At 50.3% G+C, this 15,291-nt stretch overlaps 2 protein-coding genes across 11 annotated transcripts in view; one reads left to right on the forward strand and one right to left on the reverse strand.

Annotated features, from left to right (window-relative positions):
- The first annotated feature begins 76 nt into the window (after positions 1–76).
- On the forward strand, positions 77–4,920 carry TMEM53 (transmembrane protein 53). Of its 2 annotated transcripts, none has more exons than XM_021530153.4 (3): positions 77–229; positions 727–836; positions 2,585–4,920. In XM_021530153.4, the coding sequence occupies exons 1-3, from the start codon at positions 133–135 to the stop codon at positions 3,245–3,247; spliced, it is 870 nt and encodes a 289-aa protein (XP_021385828.3). In that variant the 5' UTR covers positions 77–132; the 3' UTR covers positions 3,248–4,920. The 2 variants fall into 2 exon arrangements, with proteins under 2 accessions (XP_021385828.3, XP_021385822.3); XM_021530147.3 differs by having other exon boundaries at positions 80–229; positions 724–836.
- Positions 4,921–9,239: 4,319 nt separating this feature from the next.
- RNF220 (ring finger protein 220) overlaps positions 9,240–15,291 on the reverse strand; it is a 219,588-nt gene continuing 213,536 nt past the window's right edge. For all 9 annotated transcript variants that reach the window (XM_085586306.1, XM_085586304.1, XM_085586303.1 and 6 more), the window contains one exon: positions 9,240–12,190. In XM_085586306.1, the coding sequence (XP_085442432.1) occupies positions 12,119–12,190 (72 nt within the window). In that variant the 3' untranslated portion in view covers positions 9,240–12,118. The remainder of the gene's footprint in view (positions 12,191–15,291) is intronic.

The raw sequence follows: 15,291 nt of genomic DNA on the forward strand, positions 1-15,291 counted from the left end.
GAGGGGGCGGGGCGAACGAGGAGGCGGAGTGGGCGCTTTCCCTTCCCATTGGCTGCGGGGAGGGAGGTGGGCGTGGCTTCCGGGGCGCGGAAGCGGCGGCGGCGGCCGGGGCGCGGAGCGCGGAGCGCGGCCATGGCCGCCCGCGGGCCGAAGGGAGCCGCGCTGGGGCCGGAGCCGGGACACGCCCGCGGGCCGAAGGGAGCCGCGGTGGAGCCGGGACACGCCCGCGGTGCGCAGGCCGGCGGGACCGGGGACACCAGTGACAGCAGGGACTGGGGGGCCTCTGCGGGCGGAGCGCGCTGGGTACGGGAGGAGCAGCCCTGGGGTATTGGTGGCCCAGCTGGGGTCTGGCAGTCCCTGGAGGACAGGGCAGGGCGCTTCCCTTTTCCCCCTGGAAGTGGCAGCAGCCGCTGCCGCCTCGCCGGGGGCGGGAGGAGGGATCTCGCCCCCCGTAGGGATCAGTTCGATGCTGGAGAGTGGTGGGAGCTGCGGGGGCCGAAGCTGTGCTGTGCAATACCCCCACTAATGAAATGGCGTGAGGCAATACGTGTAACTGACCGAGAAGTCAAGCTTATACTTGTTTTGCTGTTGCTTATACTTGTTTTGCTATTGCTTATACTCGTTTCGCTATTGCCTTTAAACTCTAGTAACCAGACAAGCTGCTGTAGGTTGTGACTCGGGCAGAATGCAGGGCAGTTGCTTAACACTTGTGCTTTGTTCCAGAAGGCAGTGCAGACACAGGGCCTGCCCAGGGCCAGCCTGTGGTGATCCTCCTGGGCTGGGCCGGCTGCCAGGACAAATACCTGGCCAAGTACAGTGCAATCTACAGCCAGAAGGTGAGTGGCCTGTCTCTATTTTCGTGACACTGTCATACTGTGAAACTGCCTTCTTTTTGCATGTTGGTAGAGTCTCTCTGAAGCCTCTCTTGGTCTCACTCATGGGGCGTGAGTGAGAGTTCCCCTGTCACTGACAGCTCCTTGTCTCTCACAGCCCTGGCAGTGTTATCTAACAGCTGCTGATGTCACCATTGTGAGTGCAGCTAAGACAGAAATACTTCCTTGGAGAAACTTTCAGCTGCCGTGTGACTCACTGAAGTATCTTAAGGCTTTTAAAGTTGTGGGATTTTTCAGGGATGACGTGAACTGTGTTAGTTTTCCAAACAGGTAAACATGCAGGGAAAGATTCTGTGTTTACTGCTTGCTGTTAGGTCACAGCACAGATGTGGTGAGGCTGGGGTGGGAACTGACAGAACACATTGGCATGTGTCGTGCCTTTGGCTCTTCCTTCCTATGAAAATGATTCATCTAAATGTTGTAAGACAAATTAATTTTATCCTGTCTGTGAAACAGGCATCCTGTGATAGTCATAGCTGCTCACTAGGAATTCCTCGTGTTTGAACTAGAGAGATCTGTCCTACTGCCAGTTCCCTAAGTTATGATATTTTCCTTTCTAGTACTGTATTTTACTGGAATGACCCCAGCTTGTAGGATGGGGACCCAGTGAGACATTAAATTTTTTTTCTTGGTCAGCATACAGGGAATCTTGGATTTATCCAAATCTGTTCCAGCTATAGGTGGTAAAGTTTGTACATTAACAAGTCTATTGTTAATGTGTAATCCAGGGCAGGGGTCATTAATTGGCTTGATCTAGTGAAGAATTAGTTGTTAAGTGGCTTTAAGAGGCTGCTGAGGAGATGAGGAGCACGTTACAAGGCAGCATGACAACTTCTTGGAAAATACTTTTCTCTCAGAAAGATCACAGAAATGGGAAAGGAGAGGATGGGTTCTCTTAGCTCACTAAGAGGAAGTGGCTGTAACCACGGGAAGATGGAAGAGAAGGCTTTGATTTGAGAACTTGGTATCCTCTTCTAACTCGTTCACTGTTTAGGGAGCTCTGGGGGGTTGTGTTGGTGATTTTGCTTTGTGTTTGTCAGTGTGTAATGTCAGCGAGCTCAGGTGATAGAAAAGGTCTAAAGCATTTATAAATGTAGTTCCGTCTGCTCTATTTTGAAACTCCTCCAAGATCCTGTTTCCAAATCTATACCTAAATGTAAGGACTTAAGCGTGAAGACAGTTGCTCAGGAGTTCTGAGTCCTTAAGCCAGAGCTCTTTGCACAGCTAGAGTGTTTCAGGAAGGTCTACAAAAATCGTGTTGGTGGTGAGTCTTAAGAGACAGCTGCAAACAAATGCACCCAAGGAGAGGAGGAATTCCAATTTCTTCTTATATTTGCTTCAGTGTGATGAGCTGGATGTGTGCCAGAGCAGCCTCGTCTTACCAAAATGGCTGATGCTGAAGGTCTGAATCAGGGAGATGGTTTTCTTCTCCTGGTGAGGATTAACAGCCATAAAAATAGGTAGCAGTCTCCCCAGGGGTTCAGCCAGTTAGCACAAGATTTGAAAGGATCTCAAGCATGACCAAAGCCAGGCCTCTGCCACTGCTGAGGCTTTTTCATAATACTGTGTGCTGCCCTGTGGTCTCTGTTGGAAACGTGTCCCAAATTTTAATTTATTTGTACTGCTGCTTGCCTACTCTGTGTAATTTGCAGCACAGCTTAAATGTGTGTGGGGTCTCTTTCTGTTCTTAGGGGTGCACGGTCATCCGTTACACAGCTCCATGGAGGATGATATTCTTCTCTGAGACCTTTGGCATCAGATCCCTGCAGACACCAGCCAGGCGACTCCTGGAGCTACTCTTTGACTACAGTGTTGAGAACAGACCGGTTCTTTTCCACGTTTTCAGCAATGGTGGTGTCATGCTGTACCGTTACATCGTCGAGGCGCTCCACACCCACGAGCCGTTCCAGAACCTCAGAGTAGCTGGCACCATTTTCGATAGCGCCCCCGGCAGGAGAAACTTGCGAGGAGCCCTTCGTGCCCTGGCAACTGTGCTGGTCTCCATGAACGTGCTGCTCAAGTATTTCCTGCTGTTCACGTTTGCCAGCGCGGCCGTGGTGCTGCGGATCCTGCTGTACCCCCTGACCCGCTTCATGCACGAGAGCCACTACGACGCCCTGCTGAAAGCGCCCTCGCGCTGGCCCGAGCTCTACCTCTACTCCCAGGCCGATCTCATCATCAAGGCCAGCGAGGTTCAGCTCATGGCCAGTGCCCGGCAGCAGCTCGGTGTTCCTGTCAAAGCTGTGGACTTCTCGGATTCGGCTCACGTCAGCCACATGCGGGTGTACCCCACCTACTACCGCAGCCTCTGCACGACCTTCCTGTCTGACTGTGTCGGGGCCTCACCTCCTTAGTGCTGTAATCACCTGCAGTGTTTGCCTCTGCTTGCTCAGCTCCTATGGGAAATGTCACCCCCTTTGCTTTTGTGTCTTTGAAGCGAGGAAGGTAGAGGCTTCTTGTTTGGTTTGTTTTTTTCTTTCCTGTAACATCTACAAGCCTGAAAGCCTCCAGCCTGGCCTTTGGACCAGCCACGTTAGAGCAGAAAGTAGATATGGATTAATTTAAAGTTCTGAAGGTGAAATCCTGTCATGGTTCATGTTGATGTGCTTTGCCAAGGTGTCATAGACCAGAATCTCACACCGAGTGTTGTTTCTTTCTTCCTGTCTCTTCTTATTCTCTGCTTTCCATGTTGTCACCTTGTCCCTGATGTCCAACATGCATGTTCTGTTGCTTGTATTAATTTTACAATACAGCTCTTCCATGTCTTTGTTGTTTTGTTATTTTTTTTTTTCCTAACAGTTCTTTTATCTTGCAATGAGCGAACAGAGCCAAATCTGCAGGACTCTTTGCTTTCCTCAGTGCATCTCAGTTCTTGTTGTACTCTCCTAACTGGAGATCAGGCCCTGAAACCAAGTGTAAGACCAGGAAAAGGTGTGTGTAGGGCAGTATGACCAGACTGTAATCTGGTTCCATTAAATAGCTGAGATATAACAGTCAAAGCTATCTGATCCTTGGTGGGAGCTCAAATGTTTTTTATAACTTTTGTGTTCTTCATCCCAGAGGTTTAAGCTAGCATTTTTGAATGTGTCTAGTGTTTTGTTTCTCTTCCTTCCAGTCTTTTGTGTTTTCTACTGAGTAGTTTTGCTTTCTTTGAGAGCTACTTATTTGTTAATTGTATGTCTTGAAGCAGCCTATATTTTGCATCTCGATATTCAGGGAAATTTTTGGATTACAGCTGTGCCAGATCCCAGAAACAGAAAGGTGGAATTGCAGAAAACAGAACTGTCTCTTGGAGCTATGCTTCATACTGGGTATTTCTTAAATCACCTCTTGCCTACAAATGACCATGAAATATGTTTTTGTCCATCATGTTCTCTTCAGATGATCAGTCTTTGCAGTCCATACAACATGTACAAGAAATTAATTCCTTCCACCTAATGAAAAAGTAGCTAATTGCACTGTACTTCATGTTTGGGTTTAGGTTTTATTGTTTATTTGAGGAAGAAGTGGGGATAAAGACAGAGGAGAGCCTGCTGATATGTTTATGCTATGTCACAGTATAGCAAGATAATTAATTACATGGTGAACAGGTCTAGCCAACTGTACATTGCCTGGAAGAAGCTCTGGAGGGCTGTGACATGGGCCTGCTTGAACAAGGAACTGCCCTAGAGAAGTAGGCATTTAGAAAGCAGGAGGAGTTTTGAAAAAAGTTCTACTAGTGGGTGGCTGTGCTGCTTTTGCCTACTCTTGGGGTGTTGTCATCCACAATTACAAAACTCTTGCTGTTCTGGATTGAAATGCAGAAGGGGAAGTCCTTGGGAAGCACTAAAAATAATTTGGAAATTTAACACAAGAACTGTAACACCTCACAGAAGTGAAAGCACAGGGCGAGTAGCAGTGGTGACCACACAGCTGGTTTGTAGCAGACTTGTGACAATGCTCACTTAGAGCAGAATAACCCCCTGATGGCCATGGTTTTAGAGGGAGAGTTGGGCTGTATATGGGATAAATGTGAATTAACTGAAAATGGTCTGATGACCTGGTTTGTCTTTTATTTTTTAAAAGTGAAAACTGTCTCCAGGCACGGGAGCTTGTTCTCGGGTCCCAGTCTTTTGTAGGTGTGATCCCAGTTCCAGCTCCCACTGTGACAATGGGGTGTGAGGTCTACTCTGTGGTAAGAGCCTTCAGCCTTCCCCTTTTCATGGAGAAATTCTTGTTTCTAGGGTTTGGACCTGGAAAATCCAGGCATGGTCCCCTATCTCCAGAAAGCCCATCAGAGAACTCTCAGCTTTTTAAAGCAGGACCCTGGTTTGTGCTGTTAGTGCTGTAACTCCTGAGCTGTGATGTGTTATCTGCCTTTTCAGACATCTGGGTTGGGGCTTCTCAGCATCCAGCCTGTTTGTGGCCCTGTCAACACTCTTAGAGAACAGAGGTGATAAAAGTTATTTACCCAGCACTTGCCCTCATGCTGGTTTCTACAGGTTCAGTATTTACAGATCAGTTAAACACTCCATAATACACGCCTCTGAATTAATACAATTGTTCCTGGGAATCTGCTGTTCCTGTTTATTGCTGTGGGTGTTGAACTTCTCCTATTTAAGGACTTGGTCTGTTACAGAGCATGGCTGGCAGGAGCTGGAGCTAAACCCTCTGCCCTTGCCTGACAGAATGGTGAGGCTTCCCCTGGGAAAGAACTTCACATCAGCTGCACCTTCCTCACTTTCACCTCCCCACCACGGTGTTGCTGCTTCCCCACTCCCCAGGGCAGCAGGCAGGGAGTGGGTGCTGCCTGCTGGAGCTTTGCAGTCAGAGGTGTCCTGAGCTTTGCCGACAGGAACGTGGTCACAGGCGTTTCCACTGCTGCAAAAGTGACTTGAAATTCAAAGGTGATCTGTGTACACAGCTGTCTACCAGTAGAATGATCTTGGGCAAGCCAGCGATTTACAGCACCAGTCTTGTGAGTGGGTGTTGTTTTCTGAGTCCCAGCAAGTTTTAATTCTGATTGTGAGCACTGTGTGATATGCTGGCCTCTGCTTTCCTGTACTGTGTGCCCCCACCTTCCTGCCCTCCGTATTCCTGAGGCTTATTTGAAACAGAAGGTTAATAACTTGGAGCCTGAAGGCACATGGCTGAGAACTGATCCAAGCACTACTGGATTTACAAAAACCCAGCCTCAGACCCTTAATCCTTGCTAAACTGTCACGGTTTGGCGCAGCCGGTGTTCCTAAAGAGCTTCAGCCTGAACACTGAAAGCCCAAAGGTTGTGATATCTTGGCAAATCCAAGTAAATCTCTGAGATGAGCTATGGGGAGGAGGGGCACTGCAGATCTGTTCATTGGGAGGAAAAAATGCAGCATCCTTGGACTTGCCTCGAGGGTAGGGAGTGGGATGTGGCCTAGAGCTTGCTTTTCTGCAGTCCAGCCCTCATGTGCAGACTGTGAAATAGTGTGGGTGGAACACCAACAGTGGTGGGAGAGGAGGATGCTCACAGCCAGCTACCACAGTTATGGTAAAGGAGAATTAACTTTCCCTCGTAACAAAATCTGTGTTTCCTGTGAGGGAACAGGCTCCTGGCCTGCTCCCCTGTGCCACCTTCTCTTCCCATACAGTGGTGATGTTACAGGTGGTTTTGAAAAACAAACAAAGCCACTTAGTGGTCAGGGTGGCCCGTGTGGCTGTGCTGGAGGGTGCTCAGCTGCTCCTGACAGGGCTGGGAGGGTTCTGTGCAGCCAGAGCTCTGGGGGAGGCTATGGTGGGGAATTGGGCAAGCCAGAGGCAGGATCCAGCCAGCCAGGGTTCAGGTTTTGGAGCTGGGGGAACATCTCGCAGAGTGAGTAATTCAAATTAAGATCCTGGGTGGAGACTGACCTGTGCCCACACCTCATAAAGGTGTTTTAAAGGTGTGTGGGCTGAGGTCCCATTTTCATACATGTTGGGATGCTGCAGGCATATGCGTGGAGCTCTGCCATTTATGGAAAAGTGGGAATGGACGGGATGGAACCAAGCAATCCAACCCCGTGCTGCATCCCAAAAAGTGAAGGAGGGAGCCTGGTCTCCACTGTCCGTGGAGGAGCTGGCAGAGGGCGGCCGTGCAGAGCCCGCGGAGCCCGTGCCGGGTGGGAGCAGCTCCACGAGATGGCAGCAGGACCCCTCTTTCCCGCATGGAGAGATTCCCAGTCAGGAGACATCTGAGCACATCCCGGCGGAGACCCCAGCAGCACAGCTCAGCCCAGCGCTTCTGAGTGCCTGAGAGCATCTCCAGCAGAAGGTCTCCTCTCGGGGCAAGGAAAAAGACCAGCAAGAACTAACTCCGATGACAAGAACTAGAGATTGTGAGTTAATGCAGAATAGCATCTCTCCCTAGGGCTGCCTGCCTCTGGAATTTGTACTAGATCCCATTCCTCAGGTTTAACTGATTGTTAAAAGCAAAAGTCTAGCAGCAGGAACAGCTTTCCTGCCCTTCTCAGCTCAGCAGACCAGGTCACAGCACTTTCCTCTCCATCACCCAGGGAAGGCTATCTGTTTTTTAAATCAATCTGTGTAATTCTGTGATTGTGCAGACCATGGCCCAGCTTCTGGAGCTCCATGCATCAGGACTCCGGAGCTCCCTTGGTCTCCCTGTAGTCCCCAAGCCCTGGGAAAGGAGCTGAGTTTAGTGCTGCTCTTCTGAAAAGGCTGGCAGGACCTCCCCGCACACAGGGCCGGGGATTGAGGATGCAATTAGGAAACAGGACAGCACAAATGGGGGCCCACAGTCACCAGCTGATCTGTCTCCTAATGCCCCCTTGTCCAGCACACCCACAGAGCTCCTTCACCCAGCCTAGGGCATGAATATCCCTCCATCCCCTTCCCTTTGAATTTGACCCTCCCCCCCCCCACCAATTTCTGCATCCTAATATGGCTGCAAGTGCACCCCAGTACCATCAGACAGGCTATGTGGGCACGGCTGGATGAGCAGAGGTGGCCATGGCATCCTTTGGTCATCCTCCAAACCCATGGGGGCTGGGGCAGGGAGAGCTTGGGCAGCCCTGCCCCCGTGGAGTGATGGATGAGCTGACAATAGGGTATTGATAAGGAATTAACCTTGAGCCCTTCTTGCTTCAGTGTCAATAGAGCAGGAGCCAAGTACACACGTTTGATTGGAAATCTGTGTTTGGCCTCTGCTGCCTCTGAGCCCATCGAAGGAGAGAGATGAGAGGGGGATGTGAGCTGCCCTGCTGCCCCCTCCCCGGTTTGGATCCCCCCAGGTGGATTCCTCTCAACTTCCCCAGCCCTCTGCTGCTGGAGTTGACTGTGGGCACCCAGCTCCAGTGGCTGCAGCCTGGCATGTGGAGGGCTGGGTACCAGGGCCCCCCTTGTTCCCTAAAGGGCCTGTGCCCATCTTGCACTGGCCTACACTCCGAGCAGTTTGTTTAATTAAGTGTTTTGCCTAATGGGATTGCCTCATTTCCATAACAAACTGGCGGGCTGTCATTAGGTGGGCTCCCTCATTCATTACTGTTAATTAGATATGGATCCCCCAGAAGGCGGCGCGGGGTGATGAACGAGGCCCCTGACACACGCTATTACACATTAGCATTTTCTCAATATATCCGATACATCATGGTCCTCCGCTTCCTAAAGATATTTTAAATAAAATATTAGCAGCCTGCTGCGGGGTAGGTGGAGAGGGAGGGAGGGTTTCTGCCCTTCGCCCTGGCCTCAGGCCACCTTTGGGCTGGAAGTGGATGAGAGAGGGGCTGAGAAAGTGGCCAAATCCCACCCTTTCCTTTCCCTGTCCTTGCCACAGCAGATGGAAAGGTCCCTGACATCCTTGCTGCCTCCTCCCACCGGCCTGGGGACCCCCAGCACCCCATCCCTGGGGGACACAGCCATGGGGAGGGGTTTGAAAACAGCCCACTGACCCCTCTGCAAAATGTTTGTAAACCAAAAGCGTCGGCGCCAGCCGCGTGCCGGGGGGAACCCGACCTCTGCCCCCCCGCCCCAGCAGCCTCCCAGTCCCCGAGTCGGGGTAACCCTACACTGCACTGGAGGCCCCTAATGCAGGATGTATAGATCTGTTGGGGCTGGGCGTCTCCTGCCCCAGCCTAACGCAGCTGATGAGACTTCATTACAGGGGTGTCCCCTGAGGGGTGCCCTTCGCCCTGCCCTCCTGGCTCTATGGGGGGAACCAGTTGGGGGAACCCGTCCATGTCCCAGCATCCTCCTGCATCTGTCCCTGCATCCCAAACAGGACCAGGACTCCCCTCTGGGACACTACTCACATCCAGGGGCTGCGGCGTGTGGGGGGTGTCTCTGCTGCCTCTCGCCTGCAAAGGGAAACACAGAGAAGCAGAAAGCACCCGAGAAGATTTATACTTGTTTAATTAATGTCAAATGTAGTTTACAAACGGGAGTGACAAGTACCTCTTTGTATAGTATACACTGACACACAATCATTGACACACCGGAATATCGCTTTGTGCAACTGGGATTCTTTGGGCAAAGATAGGTAACTCTGATTTTTTTTTTTTTTAATCATTTAAACTCATTACAGAAGAGGGGAAGTGGCGGATACCTGTTACAAACTGGGATGTCTCTCTCCCTAGCCTTCCCCCTGCAGCTTCCCCCTTGAAAACAGGGGATGGCTTTAGAATTTAAACAAAAAAAAACCCAAAAAACAAAAATAAACCCCAAAGCAAAGAACCAATGAGTAGTTGCATCTGGTTTTACACATACGTACATAAAGCACACGGCTGGTCCACAGCACCTGCCAGAAAGGTCCTGGGAGGGAGCTAGGCTATTTCCAAGGAAGGGCTGGGTAAAGGCCTCCTACCCTCTTGCCCTTCCTGGCTGTCTCTGAAACCCACCTGCCTGCACCCTCTCCATCTCAGACCGTAGCACCAGCACACTCCCAGCTGAGCCATGTGCCCTGCAAGTTCTTCTTCCTTTACAAATCCAGCCTGAGCTGTGCATGCCTGCCCTTCCCCTGCCTTGTGCTGCCAGCTGCAGGGTTACCCTGCAGTGACAGCCCCTGCCCGCAGTCTCCCTGTGAAGGCAGGACCCTCTGGGGTGCCCCAGCTTCCTCTGGCTCCTGGGAGTTCTGCTGGCACAGAGCAGAGGAGGCTGCAGCTCTCTGGTGCAGAGGCCTTGGACACAAGGGTAACTCCCAATTAGGAATTGTCACCTTTTGATGAGATGTTCATGAAATAACAGCTCCTTCAATTTCATTTGGGGTTTTTTTGGGTGCAGCGGGATCCTTCAGAAATCAGTCAGGAGATGCCAAGGCTGTTCTCTGCAAAAGAGCTCAGGGTAGGGAAGCAGTGGGACTGTCCCACTCCTCACACATCCTGCTTACCCAGCCCTTCCCTCTCCGGAAACACCCCTCAGCACTGGGGTCCCAACTCCCAAACCCTCATCCAGAGTTGTTTCCACTGTCTTAAAATGCCCCAGCTGTGTTGTGCTGCCAGGTGGGATATGCTTGGAAAAGAGTGGGGCACATGAATTTCACATCTCCCTGTCTTCCGGCTATGGGGAGCTGGCACCCCAAAAATGCCCAGGAAACTGTAGCAGGGATGTAAAGTGTGGGGCTGGGAGAAGTCCCAAGGCCTTGGGAAATGGGGTCAGTATCTGTTTCTTGGATCCTGACAATAAAAGAAAGAACAACAAAAAGCCAGGCCAGATGGCAGCTTTGGTTAAGGCTGAGGATACAGGAGACAGGGACAAGCATGAGGGACTGCGTGGAAGAGGCTGGGGCTGTGGGGGACCTCTGCGTCCAGCTGAGAGTGTCTATGCTGGACCCTGGGAGTGACCAAACAAGGCTGGCTTGGCTCTCTGCCCTAGTGCCAAAACCTCTTAGGAAAAAGGCAGGCTGCAGGAGAATGGGAGCTGGGGAAGTGAGAGCAGGGCAGAGCTGGCTCTGCAGGGCTTGCATGGCTCTGCCAGGCAGCCCCACAAGGGAACTGGCTGAGTGTCTCTGGGCAAAGCCACCAGCAGGACCATCCCATCCCCTCCATCCCCAGCATCCTGCCTCAGCACCATCCTGAGCAGCCCAGGCATCCTCAGCCAGGAAATGCTGAGCCAGGAAAGCAGAGCCAGGCAGGGCAGGGGAAGGGGCTATGGTCTGGAGGAGCACAGGCCTTAGCCGGGCCCTCGAGCCAGAGGAGAGGGCAGTGCTCTGACAGACTCCCTCTTTCCAGCTCCTCACCATTTGCTCCTTCCCCAGCTGGGAAAGATAAAGGGGATTGAGCCACATTCCCCCTGTCCTGCCTGGCCCCCCGGTGAGGAGTTAAAAGCTGTGTCTTTCCGGGGATAACGATTCTATTATAAATAGCCCCATTAGCTACAACTAATGACAAAAATCCACCTCCTCTACTCCCCATAAGTTCTGTAAGTTATGGGCAATGCTACAGCCATTACTAAAAGCTGTTAACTTCATATCTGAATGAGGAAATATACACCACAGAACATTAAACCATTTATATTATATATATGTATATATATACTTTTTTTAAACTAATGACTTTAATGCCAAAACTTTGCTGAACCAAGAAAAATATGGGTTTAATGTTCTCTGCTCATTTTTTTTTCTTCTTTAAAAAAAATACAACCCAAAGAAAAGAAAGGGAAACTTATTAGTATGTAATGTTTGAGTCTATCCCATTTATACACAACATTGTAAACATATATAATCTATATTACATGTGCTTCATTTCTGCCTGGGTGTGTTTTTTTTTTTTTCTTTAAACCTTTTAGTTATCACTAGAACACCACAAAAAACCAAAACAGAACAAAAAAAAAAGCAAACCAAAACAAATAAAAACAAAACAAAAACTGATCAAGAACACAAGTTACAGGTTATTTAACATCTTTCTGTGAAGGGTCTCTTCCCCAGTTTCCTCGGGGCAGAGTGGTCAACAACACAGTCCAAAGGAGGGCTCACAAGCCATCCACAATGCAAAGCCAGCTCCAGGGAATGGGTGATGGGGAACACTGGTTTTAAAAAAGGGGGCTTCACAACAAAGGATTTGGTTTTGCCTGCTGCAGATGCTGAAGGAGGTCTCAAACTGCAGGACCTGGCAGCCGAGGCTCCCACTGCTCCTGTATCCTCGAGTCCATGTCTGGAGTCTATGGTTTGTTTTTTTCTTTAAGTTTTAAAACGTCTTTTTTTTGTTGTGGTCGTTCTTCTCCCCCTGGGTGTGATGAGCTGAGCCGAGTAGCTGGGTCCTGCCCTCCTGCTGGGTCCTTCATAAGTAGATGCGCCGAAGGTCTCCAGGAGATGTGATGGTGTTACACTGAGGACAGAGCTTCTTGGCACCCTGCAACCAGCAGATGAGATGCACAGTGTGAGAGTGTGGAGGACATCCCTGCCCTTGGCCTGGAATTGCTGGAGCAAGTAAGGCCCTCCAGGCAGGGCCATAGCCTCCAACAATGAGCACAAGATGTGTGAACGGGGAGTCCCAATGCCTTCCTTGCCTGTCCTGCAAGCCCCTTGTCCTTCTCCACTCCCTGGCATGAAGCAGCTGGACGAGCAGGAGCTCTGCAGAAGCCTGAAACCCAGAGCCAAGCTGCATCACCCAGCTCAACACCATTGTCACCACTGTCTTCCAGGGAGATCTGCTCCTTTTTTTTCCCCTTGCTCACCTGCAGCCCTCAATGAACGAGTTCAATCACTGAACAGGCAGAAAATCAACCCAGCTGGAACAAGTGAAGTTTTCAGCAGGGATGACTGAGGTGGTTCACAGGGGGCTTGGACCATCCCTTTCAGGGCAGCACAATGGGGTACTGCCTTGTCCATGCAGAAAAAAGCCTAAGAGCTGCTGGCATGAAGGAACCCTCTGTCCCGTCCTCCCCAGCTCACACAGAGACTGCAGAGATGAGTCTCTTGTGCCAAAGTGAGCTGGAAACAGCAAACTGATGTGAGCTGGGGTGGGGTAATGGGTGGCTGACAGGAACACTACATGAAATAAAACAAGGGCTGATGTGCCATCTATCACTGAGCCTGACAGCAAGAGGGTGTTAATAAGCCTCAGAATCGGGGTCAACCTAAGCCGGTCATCATTAGATTGGCAGATGTGAAAGACAATTGATGGGAAAAATGACAGAAAGATGGCTCTACTGTGAGGCAGCCTCCCAACTACAGCACCAGCAGCGTGGGAAACTGGGATGGCCCTCCCTGCTCCCACTGCACATTATTCCTTGCAGTCATGGAATTGGCACACCTGCTATTCCCTGAGCTTTGCACTCCTGGAAATTCCCATTTGACAGCCCTTGCTGCCAGCAGCTCAGCTGTTGACAGAACACACATGGGGACCACGGGCACCTGCACCTGATCTAAACCAGTCATACACAAAGTCCCGTTGAGCTAGAGTTGAATGAAGCATATGTAAAAGACAGCCAAAACACCCTGGGCATCACTTCAGGGTGAGTGACACTCTTGGGGTCAGTGACAGGCTGGCAGTCTGAAGAAGGACTAGTGGTCTGGATGGCAAGCCTAATGCTGGTGCTGATGCCTGTAGGCACATCCTTCCAGTTATCTGGGACAACTACCGAGTCTGTTTAGATTTTCAGCCTCCCAGGGCAGGGACCATCCTCCTGTGCCTGTGCAGTGCATCATGCAGCCCTATGCACTGGTCTTCACAGAGTGAAGACCAGTGGATTCTGGGAGGAGCAAGTGCAACTTTGAGTGCAACTCACAGGAAAGGCTTAAAACAGTGATTAAATGGAAACTTGGGTGCGCTGGTCTTTAGCAGAGCCTGTTTATTTAACATGCTTCTTTGCTTATGCTCAATGCCTCAGCTTTGGATCTCCAGAATTAAATGGCAAGCCCTACTCTGCACGTCCCAGTTAAAACTTGCTGCAGTGGTGGAAACATGAGAGAAAAATCTGAACATCTGCCCTTTCTGCCACTGTGGTGATGTAGCAGCACTCCCAAGGGGCTCACTAATCTGGAGGCAAATGCCACGAAATATCCTGTTTCAACTGAGTCTCTGCTCAGTTTCATGTATTTTCCTTCTCCTTGGAGGCACCTGTTGCATCTAGTTGCCCTCTTGGAATCAACTTTGTAGCTGGAGGAGTCCCAAAGGAAGTGGCAGGGAGGTGCTGAGGAATTAATTCACAGCACGCTGTCTGAGGGACAGCAGCTGGCAGCTGCCTGTTCAAGCTTTCCTATGTGCCCTGAAAAGCAGAAGTGTGCATGGGGACTTTAAGCTTTCCAGACGTGACTAGTACCCAGAGCTGTGTCCATGCTCTCCTTCCTAAGACAGGCTTACTGGCAGGAGCCAGAAAGGCACTGAACCAAAGGCTGCAGGTGCTCACTCTAAGCACCAGCCCTCCGCACTCACCCACAGGGATGGCAGAACAAGCCCCATGAAATCAAGTGCATCTTTGCTGCTCTCTTCCATAGCCAAGCAAGGTCAGGTATGCAGTTCCCTCACACTACAGGGAAAGGGAAGATGGTTGGATTGATCTTGCCAGACTTTGGGATCTCTGTCCCAGACATCTGGTTTTTGCACCACATGCTGATGGCTTTAGGGGGATTCACTCTCCCACTTAAGGCTGAGAGCTACACATGCATAGCCAGGGACAAGTTTTCAACCATGTCACAAAGCAGAACCCAACTACATGGAGCTTGACCTATTTTCTGCAAAAGCTACATGACTGCAGATTGATTTAGGGCAGTGGTGGATACTGCTTCACCTGCACGTGGGAGGCACGGCTCATCCCTGAGCTCTCAAGTGTGGGTATGTTGAAGGGAACAACGGCGTCCTGGAAACCTTCAGCAGCCTGGCCTGAATGTGGTGCAGGCTGCAAGTGGCACGCTGGGCCCAGTGCTCTGGGACACTTGGGGATGCATTTTTCTTTTATATTATATAAAACTGTCCTCTTCTGCACACATAAGCATGTGTGGTAAATTCAGAACTAAGTCCTGATTTTTTACTTTTTAGATTGAAGTTGCTCAGAGCCTTGTTCTTTACATGTGACTTTTCAGTGTAGGTATACAACATTTATCTGCACCAGTGATTAAGCTCTCCTCTCTTGTGGTGAGGCATATAAGCTTGTACACACACACATGCTGGCACAGGCACAATGAAAAAGCGTTTTGCTCCCCCACTGCTCACCTGCCAGCTGGGGTTACTAAACTTTTCCCTTGAAATAAAAATGCCGTGGAATAATAAGTCCCACCTGTTGGCCATTTCTTTTTCTTTTTTTCCAGGTCCTTCTGCTCCTTTCATCATAGCTACATGGAAAAGCCTTGATGTGTTATAGCTCTGTGTGCTGGAGTAAAGGCCACCTCAGCTTTTCCATTATAAACCCCAGTTTTGAGGGGTTTATAAAACTCTGCTGCAAGAAGTTTGCTCCAGGGCTGTTACAAAGCAAAGAAATGGGGCTGGAACCAGGATGGAGTTTATTTTTTCTC

Source organism: Lonchura striata, chromosome 8 (genome assembly GCF_050655825.1).
Source record: "Lonchura striata isolate lonStrDom1 chromosome 8, ASM5065582v1, whole genome shotgun sequence".
NCBI classification, from domain to species: domain Eukaryota; kingdom Metazoa; phylum Chordata; class Aves; order Passeriformes; family Estrildidae; genus Lonchura; species Lonchura striata.